Genomic DNA, 20,171 nt, shown 5'->3' with positions numbered 1-20,171 from the left:
GAGTCTGTAGACACAAGTCTTTGTCTTTCTGTCCACTTGAACTCGAACTGGACGCTTTGTCTTTATCTTTGCCTATACTCATTCTGAAAACAAACAATTAGTTTTCATAAGTCTGCTTAGTTGATCTGCTAAGGAATTATCTTTTCCCTTTATATGTTCTAAAGATATATTGTATATTAACGTAGCGTCTAAAAAATTTAACCATCTTCTTTTACTACTATTTTTTCCTTCTATTTTCTGGTGGAATTTTACAATAGTCTCACAGTCAGTTCTTACCAAAATTTCTTGTTTATGAATAATGTATAATTTGAAACTATTTAATCCATATATAACTGCTAAAATTTCTGCATCTATGCTACTCATATTTCCTTTTTCTTTGTATTTTCCACTGTGATAAGCGCAAAATTTTTCATCCTTTTTGTCTCCATATTTATTGTTTTTTGTTTTTAATACTGCTCCCCATCCTTCTAGACTTCCATCTGTTTCCACTATTGGGTAGTCGGTTTCTAGTGGGAGGGCCAAATCTGGTATGTTTTTAACCATTTGTTTGAGTTTTTGCACTAATTTTATGTCCTCTATATTAAATGTCTTTTGCCCATGAATTCCTGTTTTAGAATATAGGGGTCCTGCGACTTTTCCTAGATCTTTGATGAAACTTCGCGCATAGTTTAATATTCCTAGAAATTTTTGTAAGTCTTTAGTGTTGTCTAATTTATCAGGCATGTCAAGGACCTTTTTTGCTATATGGGGCAGTAATTTTATTTTTTCATTTCCAATTTCTACCCCTAAGAATTTTATAAGTATCTTACATAATTCCATTTTCTTTTTACTAATTATAATTCCATTGTCTACGAATAGTTTAAATACCGTTTGTAAATGTCCTAGATGTTCATTGGTATTGTTACTAAATACTAGGATATCGTCTACATAAACTAAAATAAAGTTTTTATAGTCTCCAAATATATTATCCATCTTTCTTTGAAAGACCGGAGGGGCTGTTTTCAAACCGAAAGGCATTACGAACCATTCGAAATGGCCTTCTGGGCAAGTAAAAGTTGTCCATTCTATGTTATCTTCATGCATTTTGACTTGCCAATATCCGGACTTACAGTCAAACTTACTAAAAAATATTCTTCCTTGTATCCGATTTATTAGTTCTGATTTGTCTGGTAATTTATATCCATCCATTCTAGTATTGTCATTAAGTCTTTTGTAGTTTATTACCATTCTCGCTTTTCCTCTTAGTATTTCATTATGATTTCTCACCATGAATGTGGTTGACCTATGTTTTGAAGTTGACCTCCTTATTACCCCTAAATTTAATAATTCTTTTATTTGATCTTCAAATTCTCTCAGGTCTTCATTCGTGGATTCTATTGAAGCAGTTTTAACAATATACTCCGGGTTAATAATATCAAGTCTGCAAGTTATATGATTGGCTTCCCAGTGCTTTAGGGGTCTTTCTCCAATTATTTCTAGTTTATCTAAGATGGAAATTACTTCATCTAGGTCTTTCTGGTTTTTTATGACTCCTATATGTTATAATCCTTTTCTGAAATTATAAAGTTCTGTATTTATCTCTATTAGATCATAACTTTTTTCTATTTGTATATCAGATAAACTTAGTTCTAATAATTCAATTTCTATAATTTCTTCTTCTTCCTTGATAACATGTATTTTAGTACAGTTGCATTCTTCCCCTTTATTACATTTTAGTGCATTTGTATTATCAGTATTTTTAACATACCTTGATTTTGTAGGAACTAGTTCTGTTGTTATGGAGGTTTGAGTCATATTTTTAGAAAATATTACTCCGTCTCTAGTAAGGAGACAACTTTCGTTGTTATGTAATAAGAAGTCTAAGCCTAAAACAAAGTCTATCCTAATATTTAAATCTCTAACCCATATTTTTTCTAATTTATAGGTGGGTTTATAGAAGTCTGCACATGTATTTAAAAAACTTATTTGAGCATTACTAACATAATGTTTATATATATTTGAAGATCCATCCATTTGCATGACGCTTTGTGGCTCAGGAAACTCCTTTATTATTTCTGAAGGCAGGATATGTCTATTTATTATACTTTTTGTACATCCTGAGTCTACTAGAGCTAAAGTTTCTATTTCATAGTTTTGAATTCTTATTCTTGTTAATATTTTGATAGTATTTATCTTCTTGTCTTCATTACAAATTAATCCTTCAAACGATTTGTAGTCCTCTTTTTCATTTAAGAGCTCAATTTCTTCTTCTACCTTTTGTTTTCCTTTTTCTAATTTACTTATTCTGTCTTCTAAACTATCAATCCTTTTTTCTAAAGACATTAATGTTTTTTCTTTTGTACTTATTGTCTGGTCTATAACTTTGATGTTAAATATTTTATCGATGCACATTAGGCATCCTTCTATATAGCAATTCATACATTTAGCTCTTCTGTCTTTACTGGAATATCCTGTGCAATTAAAGCATTTTTGACTATCTAATCCTTGCCCTTTGGAAAATTGGTGATCGCAATGTATATTGACAAATGTAAAATCCTTGATATTTAAGTCTAATTTTTCTAATCCTATTTCGTTTATTAAAGTTTCTTCTTCTGAATCAGACGAGTCTTGTTGTCGTCCTTCTAAAGCATCTATACTTATTACTGAATATATATACTTTCGTTATCTGACATGTATTTATCTACATTTATCAGGGTTTCTTGGAAATCTTCTATAAGTTGTGCATTTCTTGTTCTACTATTATTTCTACCTGGACAAGTATTAGCTAGATGTTCTTCACTTCCGCATGTAAAACAAGATAGTCTATTTTTATAGATTCTATTATTATTATGTTTTCTCACATGTCTATCTTTATTTAGATAAGGCTTTTTTGCCGTAGATTTTCTTAGATAATATTTTTTCCTTGGTCTATAGTCTTGGTTATTTTGATATTTCTTTCTGTATTTCTTATTTGGTGTACCTTGATCATAGCTTTGCGTTGTATATATATTTTTACAAAAACCTGTCTCATTTTGTTTTAATTGTTTTTGTATTTGTATATTTGTACACTTTTCTTGTAGTATTTTCATAACATGTTGTATTTTATGACCAATAGTCCAATTAGCATTTGAATTTTGCATAACTCCTTCTCTTTTGCTCTATCTTTCTTCTATTTCTCTTCCTAAGGCTCCAGGGAGTTTGTTAAAAAGCTTTTTTCCCAAGCTTTGATCAAACGCATTGCCGCTTATAGCGCAATAGTAAAAATAGTCTTTTAAAAAGTTTTTTATATGGCTCCAATTTGTAATGCTAAGTTGTTCTAGTTTTATTAATGCATTCTTTTGTAAGACTACTAATCCGCTATTTGGGTCTTCTCCTGTTATTAGGCTGTGTATTTTATTAGTGAAATTATACGAATTTGGTCCCATGTTTACTAGTTCTTGGAATTTTTGAGGGTAAGCTACCTTGTACGCTTCCCACGCTCCTTTGATTGATTCTCCTAAAAAGGTTTCCATGTATCTATACATAGTTTCTGCATCTGTTTCACTATAATGATGTATGTAATCTGCTACCACTATTCCTTTCCATACGTCTATTACTGAGTTCCATAATTGAGGGTCATGAGCTGCTATATTTAATATTTTTCCTCTATCTCCTCCGTCTTGAAGCTTGATAGGGGCTTCTATTGGCATTCTTATTCCTATTGGTCTAACCATTTCTGGTTCTGTTGCCGGATCTTGTCTATTTACCCTATGTCGTGGTAAATTACCTATAGTATATTCTACTGGTGTTATGGGTGTTGTCTTTTGGAAGGGACTTGAACTAGAAGAAGCGGTTTCCATGAATTCTTTTAGACTGCGTGTTGTCTCGTCATCGCTTTCTTCTTGGGTGTCTTCTTTTTGTTCCCTTTGTCTATACCCATAATTGTCTGTTCTAAAATTGCGTTCTTTAAAGTGTTTCTCTACTGTAAAGATATCTATTTGTCCTAATTTACAACCTTTACATTTAAACAAAGTTGTTTTATTTTCTTGATGTAATTTTTTAGCCTTTGCTATCGATAAGTCTACTTCGTAGTCTTCTTCATTTATATTTTGAATATTCATACCTTCCATATTGATGGTTGATTCATTATCTTCCAAATCTTCCTCTATTTCTTTTTGATCTGTATTATTTATAATCAGTGAATCTGATTGATGTCTCTCATTTATTATTAGTGTATGTGAGGTGGTCGTTTGGTCGTAATACTTCTTTTTGACAAATTTTTTCTAAATTCCATTCTCTACCTGCATATTCTTCTGAATTTATTTTTAAAGGGTTCATTAATTTGATTCCTTTATTTCCCATTATACCTACTGCATCGTCTATCTTTATTTTAAACCTTGAACTGTTGTTGGTGGCTAATTTTCCTATAAAGCCAACACAAACTAAAAGATTGTTTCCACAGTTCATTTCTTCGTAACCTTTGGTCTGTATGCCTATTTTTATGTATTTTCCAAATTCGTTTGAATTTATCATAAAATCTGGACTACAGTAAAAAATTCCTCCATTATTACTCATGTCTACTTCTGTTAAATCTATTATTGATCTTTTAGACTCTGACCATCTGCTATCATATAAAGTAATTAGTACTTTAGTACCCAATTTTTTTCTAGTTAAGCCTTTGAGCCCAATTACCACCAATCCCATGTCCATGAGATTCATTCGTCTTTTTTGTATTTCTTGCATAGATTCTTTACTAATTAGATTTATACTCTCACTATCGTTTTCTGATACACTTAACTGTTCTTCTCTATAATGTCTGTATAGATGTGCTGTTGACGAGAAGAAACCGGTATTATAAAGAACTTGTGGGTTTAAGAGTTTTAATTTATTTTGTTTGAATATTTCTATGTCTCTATCTACATCTATAAGTTCGTCCAACTGATGACTACTACTTGGTCTAGATGAATTATTCATTATTCTAGCTAACAAGGTGAGAATGAGAATAGTAGCTAGAAATACTACTACTATGAGAATAGTAGTAGTATTTCTAAAGGGATTTATATTTTATACATATAAATATGTGAAAGGCGGTGATTATTGTATATAAAAAAAACTCCTTCAGTTATATTAATAAAATATTGATCTCCAATTTTTGAAATGTTGAATATGGAATGCATATTGTAGTACTACTACTCCACTTCCACGTGGAAGTAGAGGTGGCAACTTTCAACAATTCTTATCGCATTATGCATGTATTTAGGATATTGCATAGGTTCGTGATAAAATATATATATATATAATTTTTTTTAAATATACCACAATTATAACAAAAATATTTTGAATAATGCCTAACTCATATAATAATAATAATCTATTGTCATTACTAGGCTTACGATCTTCATTAAATTATTAATAATTTATCAAATTCTTACAATATAAAAACACATACAATTTATCATGACTAATGAACTTTTTTATAAATATTTTGGACATTTTTTGAAAGAAACTAAAAATATATTCGTACCAATTTCAACTTAAAACCTATTTTTTTAACACGAACGATGTAACAACTAAACAAACAAAAAAAAAATTCTTAAATTTAGACCTTAAACCTCTAACACTGTACCAAGAATAATTGTAAACACATAGGGTATTACAAGTAAGTCTTCCGCTAAGTAGGCAGTCAGGTCAAGGATTCGCTTGGGGACTAGCAATGATTCTTGAGTGCCGGCCACGTCCAGGATGTAGGCTTGAGAAGTGACAATTTTGATTGATTTGATGTATTGGAAGAAACATACCATGATATTTCATATTTTATTAGTTTAATAATATTATTGTGATATATTAATATTTTCTCCAATACATTAATGTTATAATATTTAATTACTATATTATTCAAATTTTATCTCGATTATATTAAGTATATTATTGTTTTTGTAATCATTATATTATTATACTTCAATTTTTTTGATCCAACATATTTGGATGTTAAGAAAACAAACAATCTTAATTATTCAGTGTTCAGATACACAGATAACATCTTAATCATTCTACGTGCATTTTGATTCAGATATCTTAATATTAATAAGAATAATTATTGGGTTATCGATTTGATTTATGGTTCTATAATTTTGATTAATGGTTAAACTGATAACCCAATAAGATTATATTAAAATTACTATATTACTCTTAATTTACCATGACTTTAACATTTTATCAGCCTTGTTTCCCAAAATTTACATTACTTTCGGTCAAAGCAACACAAACTAGCCTCTCTGACTCTCTATTGCAACATGTTCTCTCTTCTCGACACAAACTAGTATTATGTGGAACATTGAAGGTGAAAATAGTGTGGGTTATATCTTTTTCCATTGTTTTTCATGTGATATTTTGTATTCATTGTTGAGTTCGACTAATTTTAACTTGCGTCATAAATAAGCAAATTCACAGTCAAAACTTGAAACCGACACTTTTAGTTGAGAAGTAGAGGACGTGAAGCGATGGAAGTGAAAATTGTGTGGGTTATTTGTAACGATCCGTCTTGGTCATTATGACTTGGCCAATGGTGAAACAAAACTTTTTGGATAGTAACTTAAAAAATCTAATCAAGGCCACAGAAAAAATTAGAGCGATGTGAGGTCTATGGATATACGGAAATGGATGGGTGGAAAAGTCTAGGCCATATTTACATTTCTAGTAGCCAAGACATTAAGGAACCCGTATGACTTTACGGAATCGAATTTGAGTGAGTAAAACTCTTGAAATCGGACTAAACGTGAATGGGGCAGTTAGGAACGTCATGGGAATAAGGTATAACAGGAGCGCGCAAGCGCTATAGTGGTTGGTCGCTATAGCGGGTCAAGTTGCTATAGCAGGATAAGTTGGGATTTTATGCAGGAAAAGTCTCAAAACCTTCTATTTTTGTCATATTGTTCTTGAGGTTGAGATAGGCGAATTAGGGCAGATTTTACTCAATTTCCACCAAATTTTTTGGTGAAGGTAAGTTTGTTACTTTCCTGTCTTGTAAATTGATTTTTAAGCCTTAGAATTTGGGATATTACTCTTGCGGCAGGATTTTGACCTGATTTAATAGTGGGAAAAGTCCTGGGTTGGCTAGAATGATCATGAATTGGCCTTGGGGGGGGGGGGGATAGAATTTGATTATAATCTGGGTATAATTAGGTCATTTTTATTGAATATTGTGTTTATTCATTTTTTAGACCAAGAACAAGCTAATGTACTGAGAAAAGGGAAGGCTCGAGTTTTTTAAAGCATTTAGGTTTAATTCGAGGTAGATGATAATTGTATGTTTTCCAATTTATGTATATATGCATATCTACTACTCTATAATACTACTCGTATAATGCATGTTGAGAAAAACATAAGGAAGAATATGAAATGACATCATATTGATAATCTCATGCAATGAACCTATTACTTTACTTGTGTTTTCAGGTGTTTTTGTTCGTTGTGATTGCAATTGTACGTGTTGTTTATGATTTTTGGTTGTCTCGAGTATCGCGTCAATACAAGAATATTAATGGTAGCTTGAATACCACGCTTGGTATAAATACTAACTATGATTGGCTCACGGGTACTGCATTGGTACACTAACAATTTGTGTGTGGGTTCCTTGAGAGGATCTTTTATGGAGTTTTTGGCTAAAAACATCCTTAAACTATACCCCCAACTTAAACTACATCCTTAAATTACCATTCTTAACAAAAACATCCTCCAAGTATTTAAAACTTAACAACTTCTACCCCTCTATTAAAATTTGTCAAAAAATTAGCAATTTCCATACAAAAACGTATGCAATTCATACTATTCTCATAAAAAAATCTATAATTTTATTTCTTGTTGGAAAAAGCTTCCAAAAAAATAAAATAAAAATTGAAACCCTGGTTTGTTGTTAAAAAAAAAACAATGTTAGGACGGTGTGAGTCTACAGGGAGACATGAACTGCTCTTCTCCTTTACCAACTGAATGGAGTTGCAATTTAATTTCACACCATCTTCACCTTGCAAAGTCAAAAAATCGTTAAATCAATAATTTTTTTGGGGCAAATTGATAGTTCAGGTGATCAAGATTCAACCGATTTTGATCTCTAGTACTCGAATTTCATTTTCCATTATTAGAAGTAAAAGTCTCCGATCGACACCACTTTTTACAGATTCAGTGAGAAGAAAACATTTCAATTGAGAATTCTTTGATATCAAATCAAATGAAAAGTAAATAAAAACAATGCAAAATGTTGTTGCTAAAAAAATTCATTATATTGTTTTGGATGTATGTAGAATGAACAGAATTAGTTTATTGGGGTGAGTTAGGGAGTTTTGTTGAGAGTAGTGTGAATCGTACATGTTTTTGTGAAGAATTTGGTATTTTTTGACAAATTAAACAAGATGATGAAAGTTGTCAAATTTTAAATATTGAGGAATGTTTTTTGTTAAGAAAAATAATTTAAGGATGTAGTTTAAGTTAAGGATATAGTTTAAGGATGTTTTTGGCCAAAAATTCATCGGTTATGTGCAATTGTGGTTCCATAAGATGACCGGTATGTGTAATTGTGGTTCCATGAGAGGACCAAGTTATTTCAATTGTGATCACGTGGGACATGTTTCAGGTATTGGTTGATTTAGGATATTGTGATTGGAGTCTATGTGTTCGTAATTGTTGATTATATGTGTTGGCCTATGTTTGCTATGTTATAATTGTCTGTTTACATTCATGGTTGAAACTGGTCGTGTGATTTTACAAGTACACTATAGTTGTATACTGATATTGTACCTGTTCTTTTCTTGTTGAGTACTGAACATGTATCTGATACGAGACCTCAATTAAGGGACACTTGACTTCGGATCCAAGGGTGAGCTACTCTTCCAGGGTACAATAGATTCTTCTACAATTTTCTTGTCCATCTTTTCGAACATAGATTTTAGACAATTAGATTTATGTTTCTAGTTTCAACATTGCATCCCCATTGTTGAGTAAATAGAGTTCTGATACTACGACTTTCAGTTTCTTGGGGTTAAATTCCACATAATATTTTGGTAATTGACCGAGTTTATGGGAACTTGGTTCATTATGTATTCTAAAACGGTTTTCTTGGTGTGTTTCTATAATGATTAACTTTAATAAATGATTTGATGGGTTAAGTTGGGTTATTAGTTGGTTCTCCCACTTAAAGGTTAATGCGGGTGCAACTTACCAAGAGTTAGGATCATGACACTAGTATAGCTTTTCCCATTGTTTTCCATGTGATATTCGGTATTCGCTTTGGACTTGACTAATTATGATGCATGTCCAGGACACTCCATAGTCAGAGATTGAAACCGACTCTTTTAGTTAATGATGAAAGAGCACTTGTCACTTTGTTATAATTTTCTGTGGTATATTTAAAGATAATTTATTTCGCATGCAATTGTATTGTCCATGACGTGACAATTGATATCACATTTTTCGCGTTCCGATTATTGATGTGCATAAATCGATTTAATCAATAATTCAAATCGAAAAAAACACTATAATTTATCGATATTGGGTTATTTACTAAAAAAATGAAGGAATGAAATTTAGAAATGATAAATAACATAACAATAAACAGAAAATAAAAGTAAAGTTGTAGAAATTTTATCTATAGTTGGTAAAAAGAGAGAACCTGTAGAAATTGAAATGAAATAAACTTTGGCTCACATAGTTAAATTCACAAAGTAGTAAACTAATTTTTATAGATTTTTTATTTATCTACTTTTGATTGTTATTTCACCGCAGTTAATTTTTTTACAATTTTCGTTAATTTTTGATCTAATAGCATGAATAAGAGCAACAAAATGCAAGTTTTTATATACTAAATAAATGAATAAAATTTTGTGCAAAAATACTAACTTTACAAGTATGTTATCTCATAAATGAACACAATATCAAAAATAATTTTATAGATATCAAAATAAGTGATGCAACTTTATAGATAAAAAGAAGGCGGAATGACCTGGGAGGCCCTCATATTTGGCTTCGTTTGTAAGTTGAATCCTTGTACTTTTGACTTTGTCAGTTGAACCCTTAAACTCATTCAAATACAATATTTTAAACCCCTTTCTCATCAGATGTGTGTGCGTGTATTACACTCGTTTTACACATGAAATTCCACGTCATTTTTTAATGACACGTCAGTATTTTTTTTTTTTTCAATGACACATCATAAATTAAATATTTAAAAATAAATAATATTTTTTTAAAAGGTGCAATTTTTTTCTCTCTCACTATACTCATTTTCCATATTCCCTCGTCATCTTCTTCCTTCCCACCCTCTACCCTTCACCCAAAAATAAAAATCACCATTTTTCATCACTCAATTTTTTTTCTCAATGACCAAATGTGATAGATTATAATTAGCTCTTACACGTACTTTTGGGTTCTATTTATTAGATTTGGTAAAAAGATATATCAAGAAAACTTCAAATTGAAAGAAGAATAATATGTTTATAAGTAAATTCAAGCAATAGATCTTCAAAAATCAAGTTTTAAAAAAAGCTTTTTATTATGATTATGGTAATGGAGTGTATGTCAAAGAAGAAGAAAAGAAAAGGGGTAGGGGTAGGGGCGGGGGGTCTGGGGTTGAAAATAAGAGGAAAAAGGTGGGGCTGGGGGTTGGGCTGAAGAAGAATAAGAAGAGAGAAGGGGTGGGGGTGGCGATGGGTTGGGTGGGCGGAAGAAGGAGTTCTTGATTATTTTTTTAATTTATTATTATTGTTTTGTCTTATAATTCTGAGATTTTTAAAATAAAAAAATTGTATTCACTTGCTTCAAAACGCATGTGATCACGCGTATGTCAAGCTCATTCATTTTAATGCTACATAAGTTCGGTCAATGGTCAGAGGGGTTTAAAAAATAGAGTTTCATCATGTTTAAGGGTTCATTTGGCAAAGTAACGAGTATAAGGGTTCAACTGACAAATAGATACAAGTACATGGGTCTCTCAGGTCATTCCGCCTAAAAAGAAAAATCATGTTAGGAGGGGGGGGGGGGGGGAGGGGAGGGGGTGTTGATATGACCTAAAACTGAACTTATGTCTTACTGGCCATAATTATGTTTTGCAATTTTTTATTTATGTCATCGTGAATTTTCTTGCTCATTTTTTATTACTTAAAGTACTGAATGACCTAAATTTAAAATCACTTGGAGGGACAAAATTTAAATAGAAAAAATTACATAAACACACAACTTAAGATATCATAATCTCTAAAATTTCATACCATTTTAAAAAATTACAAAAATCTCCTTTCGGATACATCCATCCCCTCTTTGATACATCCCTATCTCCTCTCGGATACATCCTTCCCATTACGTAATGTATAATTTGTAATGTATCAGAGAATAATGAAAAATACGATTTTTTATAATTGAAGAAACTTCCGGAATAGGATGTAATTAAGCTCAAATGTATGAGATTTTTATACTTTATACATATAAATATCACCCTAAAATAAAAATATTCACTCAATATGGGTTGATTAATAAAATTAACCATTTTAAACTTAAATAAATTGGATAAATCATGATTTTATGGACTAATTTTATCATTTTTACAAAGATTAAGGAACCAAACAAGTGTTAAAAAGAATTAATGCCCTAATGTCTCAATAAGTTAATTCCCCCCCCCCCCCCCCCCGTCCTTGTAAAAAACAAAAGAAAAAAAATCATCTCTTTTGTGTGGATTTTCTCATCTCGTTTCGACTTCAGATGTCAATAGGGCGGGTTAGGGGCGGGGCGAGGCGGATAAGCCTTCGTTTAGCATTTTAAAAAAAATAATCTGCCCCTCCCCGCCCCGCCCCATTACAATAACAATGCAATACCCCAAACCCATCAAGTTACATGGATTTTTAGTTGTATCAACCTTGATAAATTTGAGAAACTCTAATATTGGTAACTATCGGAAAATTTAGTTATGTTGTATATATATATGTCAAATTCTATATTTAAAGGATATATATTTAAAGTTGGACATTCTTACTAAAAGCTACGCCTTTGACACAGTGGTGATGGATGTCCATTTGAATGAAAGAGTTTTGAATTCGAACCCAAATAACAAAGTTTTATTTGTTTGATAAAATTTCTGAAATTGCTAGTATGAATTGAAGGAGTAAACTTGAAATTTTGATTTTTTTTTTGTGCATGTAGCACACTTATTATTCCGTCATAACTGAAATGTAAAAAAATAACAAATCACACTTTAAATTACTACTATTAATTAAACACTAACTTACAAAACAACAAAATTCTAAAAATATTACTCCATTAATTTTAAGTGACGGTGACTATATAATAAAACCAAGAAATGGAATAAAATTCCAAATAGTACTTTAACACCTTGTTGGATGGTTGTTATATGTTGTATTATATATATATATATATATTGTATTGTTAGTTTAAATACAATGTTTGTTTTGATTGTTACTTAAATTATATTATATCATATCATTTAAATCTACTGTTAGGTAACGATAAAAAAACTCATTTTATGTAACGATCGATTTGGTGTGATCGTGTCATTATCTTACTATTTTCTCCTCATTTTATATTTATTTATTATTTAATAGTCATATTTCATCTTTTATCCAATCTTTTCATAGCATATCTACCTTGTATCCTACTTTTCTTGTAGGTTTATAACCATACAATCTATCCAAACATTAGTAAAATTTTTAGGAATCCCACAATGTAAGGAGCAAATTACATTTTATCCCTACTCTTTTCTAATTTACAAAAATCCCCTAAAATTATTGTCATTCGGATACATCATATTTGATACATTATACAACTAGTTTGTTGAGATTAAAAAGGAAATTAAATATAAAATTAAATGTCATTTCCCCAAATCATGCAAACCAAATTGATGTTAATCTCTCCCAAATAATTGCTCCAAAGAATTCAAATTTCAATTTTTCTTCTCTCAAATCTCTCCCAAATCGTAATAGATTAAAAAAAAATCGGCAATTTTATATAGTTATGTATCATATAAGAAAAACTATGAATATGATATACACTAATTTATTTATAAAACAATGTTGCAAATACTTAACAACATGTGTACATCACAACATCCGATACATAACTATGTTATATACATAACAAAGTTATGTATCATATACATAATTATGAATATGATACAAACTAATTTTATTATAAAACATTAGTGTTTATGTATCAATAGTAGTATTTGATAGTGTCTACAGATACATAACATTCTACTAGTTGAATAAGACTTGGTGTATGTATCAGTAGTAAAAGATAACGAAATTTGTAATAGTTGTGTATCCAATACATAATTATGAACATGATACATATTAATTTGTGTTTCAATAAATCAGGGTTATGTATTAAAACTAATATTTGAAAACGATATATTGTACATGATAAAATTATAATGCATCGTAAAGGTGAAACTAACGAATTATACATTAATTTAAGAATCAAAATGAACTATATATATATTTAAAGATATGTTGAAAGCAACAAAAAATTAAAAAAAATCAACAATTTGATCTGCTAAAAGAAAAAAAAAGATGAAGAAATCCTTCCACACTCTCTCCTTTCTCTGTATCAATTCTTGTAGTTTTTTTTCACTTTCAACAATGGCGTCACCCATGGATCTCGACCCAAAGTCCTTACTGGAGCCACCAACAACTCTTGATAAAATTGTAATGTATCATAATGTTGAAACGAATGTATTATACATTAATGTAAGAAAAGCAACAACTAGATACATTAAAAAACAGAACCCATATGTATCAGAAAAAGATAAACAAAAAATCGAGAAAAAAGTCAACAATCCGATCTGCTAAAAGCAAAAAAAAAAAAAGGACAAAGAAATCCTTCTACACTTTCTCTTTTGCTATATATCAACTCCCGTGACCTTTATTCATTTTCAATAATGACGTCATCAATGAATCTCGACCCAAAATCCTTATCGGAGCTACCAACAACTTGACCTTTTATTCCTTTTTTGGTTGTTTTTTCCACAATCAATTTTGAAATTGAAGATGCATCCATTTCGACTAAATTTGTAGATGAAAAAATTAAAAAAGTTTAATACATGATAAAGTGAAAAAAAAATAGATGAAGAAGAAGATGAAGAACTACCTCTTCAATAACTTGCAATTGATAAACATGAAAGAAAAAAAATTTAAAATTCAAAAATAGAGTGAGAGCGATAATTCGTGATACCATAGAGTTATCACTAATTATTTGTTGGGCTTTCTTCAGCCCAATTTTGAATGATTTGTTTTTTTAAGTTTGATATATTTTTTTTTAAAAAAAAGGAGCCGAAAAATTGAGGTTTTTTCAACTTTTTCATTCTTCACCAATTCTTCTCCTCTAGCTATCTCATCCTCCATTTTTAGACCTGTCCTAAAACAATAATTTGCCCTGCCCTACTCTACCCGCCCTATTGGGGTGTGTCCTGCTCCCCAACTAGCAGCTGGCTATTACTTTTTCTTGATTGATGGAACTCGATTTTCTCTCTGTACATATGCGTAATCCACCGTTTCTTCGAGGCATTTTTTCAAATTTTTATCAGGTGCCTAGAACTCGTTTGATAATATGTCCCAATGAACCTCAACTTGGTAAAGTTCCATTATTTACATCTATTCACTTTAACTGTTTCTCATGTGCTGCTGTAGTACAAGTAGTGGAAAGCCCAACAGTTGAAAAAAAACCAATCTTTCAAGATTTTGATGGGTGTAGGAGGTTGAGTACTAAAGAGTTGAAATATGGTGCTAAGAAGAGGTTGGTTGAAAAGGGTGATGGTGGGTTTTTGATTAAGGAGAAGAAAAGGGGGATTAAATGGTATTCTGAAATGCTTAAAGATTATGCTGCTAAGTTATGTTTGAAGGAAGGTAAAGCTTTACATGGTGAAATGATAAGGAGTGGGGTAGAACCAGATTCACATTTATGGGTTTCTTTGATTAATTTCTATTCGAAATGTGGGGATTTAGTTTTCGCGGAAAATGTGTTTGATTTAATTCCCAGCAGAGATGTTGTGTCGTGGACAGCGTTGATAGCAGGATTTATAGCTCAAGGGTATGGAAGTAAAGGGATTTGTTTATTTTGTGATATGAGGGGTGAAGATATTAGGCCTAATGAGTTCACTTTGGCAACAGTTTTAAAGGGTTGTTCAATGTGTTTAGATTTGGAGTTTGGGAAACAACTACATACTGTGGTTGTTAAAGGTGCAGTCTTTTCAGATGTTTATGTTGGTTCTGCTCTTGTTGATTTGTATGCTAAATGCTGTGAATTAGAATCTGCTGTTAAAGTTTTCTTTTCCATGCCGGAGCAGAATTCAGTATCGTGGAATGTTTTACTTAATGGCTATGTGCAGGCTGGCCAAGGAGAGGAGGCTCTGAAATTGTTTTCGAAGATGTCAGATTCAGAGATGAGGTTTAATAATTATACCCTATCTACTATTTTAAAGGGTTGTGCAAATTCAGGTAATCTGAAAGCTGGTCAAGTTATCCACTCAATCTTGGTCAAAATTGGGTCTGAAATTGATGATTTTACAAGCTGTAGTCTTCTAGATATGTATAACAAATGTGGTCTTCAAGATGATGCCCTGAAAGTGTTTTTAAGAACTAAAAATCATGACATTGTGGCATGGACTGCAATGATCAGTGGACTCGATCAGCAAGGACAGAAGAGAGAAGCTATTCAACTTTTTTGCTTGATGATGCATTCAGGTTTGAGACCTAATCAATTTACACTAGCTAGTGTTGTTAGTGCAGCGTCTGATTCGGTGGATTTAAGGTGTTGCAAAAGTATCCATGCTTGTGTTTACAAATTTGGTTTTGACTCGGAAGAGTGTGTCAGTAATGCATTGATTGCAATGTACATGAAATTTGGGTCAGTTTTGGATGGGTATCGTATATTTTCTTCTTTGAGTAATAGGGATATAATTTCGTGGAACTCCCTTTTGTCTGGATTCAATGATAATGAAACTTCTTATGAAGGGCCTAAAATCTTCAGGCAGTTGCTTGTTGAAGGTTTGAGGCCAAATATTTACACGCTCATCAGCAATTTGAGATCTTGTGCAAGCCTCTTAGATGCCAGTCTGGGGAAACAAGTGCATTCCCATGTAGTTAAAGCTAATCTTGGTGGCAATATATATATAGGAACTGCTCTGGTTGATATGTATGCCAAGTGTGGGAAGTTGGATGATGCAGAATTGATCTTTTATAGATTGAGTGAAAAAGACGTCTTCACTTGGACAGTGGTAATTTCAGGTTATGCGCAGTCTGATCAAGGAGAAAAGGCTTTTCGATGCTTCAATCAGATGCAAAGGGAATCTATTAAACCCAATGAGTTCACTCTTGCTAGCTGTCTAAAAGGTTGTTCACGTATAGCCAGCCTAGACAATGGGCGGCAGTTGCATTCCGTGGTAATGAAGTCTGGGCAGTTCAGTGATATGTATGTAGCTAGTGCGTTGATTGACATGTATGCAAAATCTGGATGTATCAAAGATGCCGAGTCTCTATTTCAGAGCATGGAATCTAGTGATACAGTGTTGTGGAACACAATTATATATGCCTACTCCCAACATGGACTTGATGAAAAAGCATTGAAAACATTTAGAACCATGTTAAGTGAAGGTATTCTGCCTGATGGGATTACCTTTATCGCTGTCCTCTCTGCATGCAGCCATCTGGGCCTGGTCAAAGAAGGACGAGAGCATTTTGACTCAATAAAAAATGGCTTTGGTATCACTCCTTCAATAGAACATTATGCTTGTATGGTTGATATCCTTGGCCGTGCAGGCAAATTTACTGAAATGGAACACTTCATTGAGGGTATGGCGCTTGCTCCTGATGCCTTGATATGGGAGACTGTTCTTGGAGTCTGCAAGGCTCATGGAAATGTGGAATTAGCTGAGAAAGCTGCAAACATACTTTTCGAAATTGATCCGAAAGCAGAGTCAAGTTATATATTGTTGTCCAATATATATGCATCAAAAGGTAGGTGGGCTGATGTTTCGACGGTTAGAGCACTAATGTCCAGGCAGGGTGTCAAAAAGGAACCTGGTTGTAGCTGGATTGAGATTGATAATCAAGTTCATGTCTTCTTATCTCAGGATGCTTCACATCCTAGGTTAAAGGATATCCATAAAAAGTTGGAGGAGCTGGCTTCGAGAATTACTGCCGCAGGATATATTCCGAACACAAACTATGTGCTTCATAATGTCTCTGACAAAGAAAAGATAGACAACCTTTCACATCATAGTGAAAGGCTAGCTCTCGCATTTGCTCTCATGAGCAGCAGTAGGAATAGCACTATCAGGATCTTTAAAAATCTTTGCATCTGTGGAGATTGCCATGAATTTATGAAGCTGGCGTCAATTGTTACAAACCGAGAAATAGTTATTCGTGATATTAACCGCTTCCACCATTTCTCTCATGGAACGTGCTCATGTAAGGACTATTGGTGATTATTGACTGGCTGACCTTGTCAGGCAAGACTATTCATGTTCCGCAGCTGCAACAAATCAATAGTGCTCAACTGAAGTTCTAAAATGCATGCTATGATATGTCAATATGAATATATTATTGAGGCAACAACTAATGAGGTATTTATCAAGCTTTAGTAGCTCTTGCACTTTACCCCACTTTGTGGGACTACACTGGATATGTTGTTGTTGTAGCTCTTGCACTATTATGCAGAGTATAAATGTAAGAAAAAGATCTTAGATCTATAGTCATCTTTTTCTGTATGGGTGTTGTGGTTACTCTTATACTCATCTTGTCTTTGTTATTATTTCCTTCTTTTTTCAGTTTAGTCTGAAAGATGCATTGACTTTGACTTGATTTTGCAGTTAATCACCAATCTACAGTGAAGTAAGCATTCAATTGTGAGAGTTTTGTTATTCTTTTGTTCCTGTATAATATGTGGTTTCTCATACTCCTCTTTTGAGCCGATGTTCTATCGTAAACAGCCTCCTTACTCCTCTATTGGGTTTGTTAATGTTGCTTGTTATATAATATGCGGTGATATTATGTTTTCCTCAGTTTCGTAATATGGGCTGTCCATTCCAATTCGTCCTAGGAAATTGAATTTTTCTTTTGTTTGCTGGAAGTATCAAGCTGTTTTCGCTAAGTACCTTTTTTTAACTTTTGAAGTGACCAAAGTTCCTTGATCCAGAAAAACTTTGAAACTTCTATCTAGCATATCTTTACATTTGTTTGATTGAGTTTCTGCCAAGGTTAATGTTTTCCTTGGAAGATCTTTCTAATTTGAACAGAACTTTTTTTATTACCTACAGGACTAATAGCTGGATTGATAAGTTGCCTGAAGGGAAGGTCAATCGATTTCTGAGCACTGAAACTAGGTGTGCCGAAGCTCCGATAAACTTGCTCCAGAAGGTGAAGAAACTGCTCAAGTAAATCAGCGGTACTCACTTTTCCCTTTTCTCCTGTTCCATGTTTAAGCTATACTCCACTCATTTTGGTAGCTGCAGTAATAACTGTTATCCGACCATTTTCTGTCATCCACATTGTTTATTATATGAAATGTCTCTTAATAAAGTTCTTTTTCCATCAGAAGGATGAAAAAAAGACTTAACTGATATTTCTATATCATGAATTTTGGAAAAGGATATCATGATATCCAATTTGTAAGCTTAAGGCTAGTTGTTTGGCTAACCTTTTTAGCTGGGCTAACTCTTTCCTTGTAAATAACTTAGATCACTACCTGGATTTTGTCGGCTCCTTAGCTCTATAAATTTATTGTTCTTACTGAGCTAACAGATCCCCTTTTACATCTTTGCATCTACTGCATGCCTTAATGAAATCTCACTTCATCAAAAAAAGAAATTTGGAGAAGAATATCTCCAGTAGTGAACGAACTCCTAACTAAATATTACACAATATTTGCCTAATCATGACTTTGAAATACTGCAATTTGACAATTCATAAATAATAATGCTTTCGATTATATTCAAAAGATGAAAAAGAGAGTTCCTGCTCCCTTTTCTTATAGACTTGTAGAGCTAAACGTGCATTCACCTCTTCTTAACCTGAAATGGCTGAAAAGGTAATTGGATCATGGAAAAAATCCACCCAATGCCCTTTTCATGTATGGTTACGTGATGCCATAAAGGGTATCCTATATCATCTCATATTGTCTTGACAGAAATTAGGATGAGCTTGATGATAAAAAAGATGAAAATAGAATGAGCTTTAATAAATATTAGAATAATAGGTAGAATTAAGGACCAGGTGGTGAAGGGCCAACATAACCCAGTTCATACTTCAGCATATTAAAATAACAAAAGAGAAGCAGTTTATTAAACTTCTAAACTCAACGATGGCAACTAAACACAAGTGTAACCCTGTTAGGAATAAACAAATTGTATCCTAGTAAAACATGTATTTTTAAATAGTTTCAAACTATTCTAACATAAATTGGTTTCATCCCTAATTGAAAAAAAAAAAACTATTCTAACATTAGATTCAAACTATAGTTGCATCAACTATGGAGTAGAAAGGAACTGTATACAAAATATGGAACAGGAAGGTAGTTCTTCATATTACATTAACTAGAAAAAGAAAAAAAAAGCAAGAGTTGAAAATCAAGTTTTATTAACTTAACAGAAACCTCATCCTAAGTCCTAAGAAAAGAAGTCTTCACTTGATAACCCAGCTTCCTTTGGTCCACTGACCAAAGATAAAAAATCCATAAAGATTGGCTAATACTTACACAACAACATACCTAGTGTAATACCGCAAGTGGAGTCTGAGGAGGGTGGTGTGTACACAGCCTTACCCCTACCTAGAGAAGGTAGAGAGACCGTTTTCGATAGACCCTCGACTCAAGTAAAACATATAAAAAATTAAGTATGTAAAACAAATACAGTAGTGAAGAAGTCATACTGAAAACAATGGAGGAAGAGATCAGTAGCAACAAGATTGGTCAATACTTGTCAAAAAAAAAAAAAAAAGAAGAACAAAGATTGGCTAATGAACACTCAACTACTAGTAAAGAGGATCCTTGTACATCTGTAAATTACCAAATTCCGTCAAATTTTATGTGGGCTGATATGATTGGTGGTACTAGTTGAATATAAGCTGTGCACTGTTCAATGCAGAAAAAGCCATGCAAATTAATGGGCATAAGAAAAGATAATGGCCATACTGCATAAACTCCTTGCCATATATTTTTGTCTTGAA

The 20,171-nt window shown here is 32.2% G+C and overlaps 1 protein-coding gene across 1 annotated transcript; it reads left to right on the top strand.

Annotated features, from left to right (window-relative positions):
* The first annotated feature begins 14,461 nt into the window (after nucleotides 1-14,461).
* Nucleotides 14,462-18,298, top strand: LOC125836797 (pentatricopeptide repeat-containing protein At3g24000, mitochondrial-like). Its single transcript, XM_049515977.1, has 2 exons — nucleotides 14,462-17,572; nucleotides 18,266-18,298. The coding sequence occupies exon 1, from the start codon at nucleotides 14,462-14,464 to the stop codon at nucleotides 17,432-17,434; it is 2,973 nt and encodes a 990-aa protein (XP_049371934.1). The 3' UTR covers nucleotides 17,435-17,572; nucleotides 18,266-18,298.
* Nucleotides 18,299-20,171: the final 1,873 nt, after the last annotated feature.

Source organism: Solanum verrucosum, unplaced genomic scaffold, assembly GCF_900185275.1.
Source record: "Solanum verrucosum unplaced genomic scaffold, falcon-dt-bn FXZP01000284.1, whole genome shotgun sequence".
NCBI lineage: Eukaryota > Viridiplantae > Streptophyta > Magnoliopsida > Solanales > Solanaceae > Solanum > Solanum verrucosum.
This window is presented reverse-complemented; position numbering and strand designations above follow the sequence as displayed.

What these genes read in the sequence shown, in the direction of transcription:
- LOC125836797 (XM_049515977.1), top strand. Translation starts at nt 14,462, where the DNA reads ATGGAACTCGATTTTCTCTCTGTACATATGCGTAATCCACCGTTTCTT.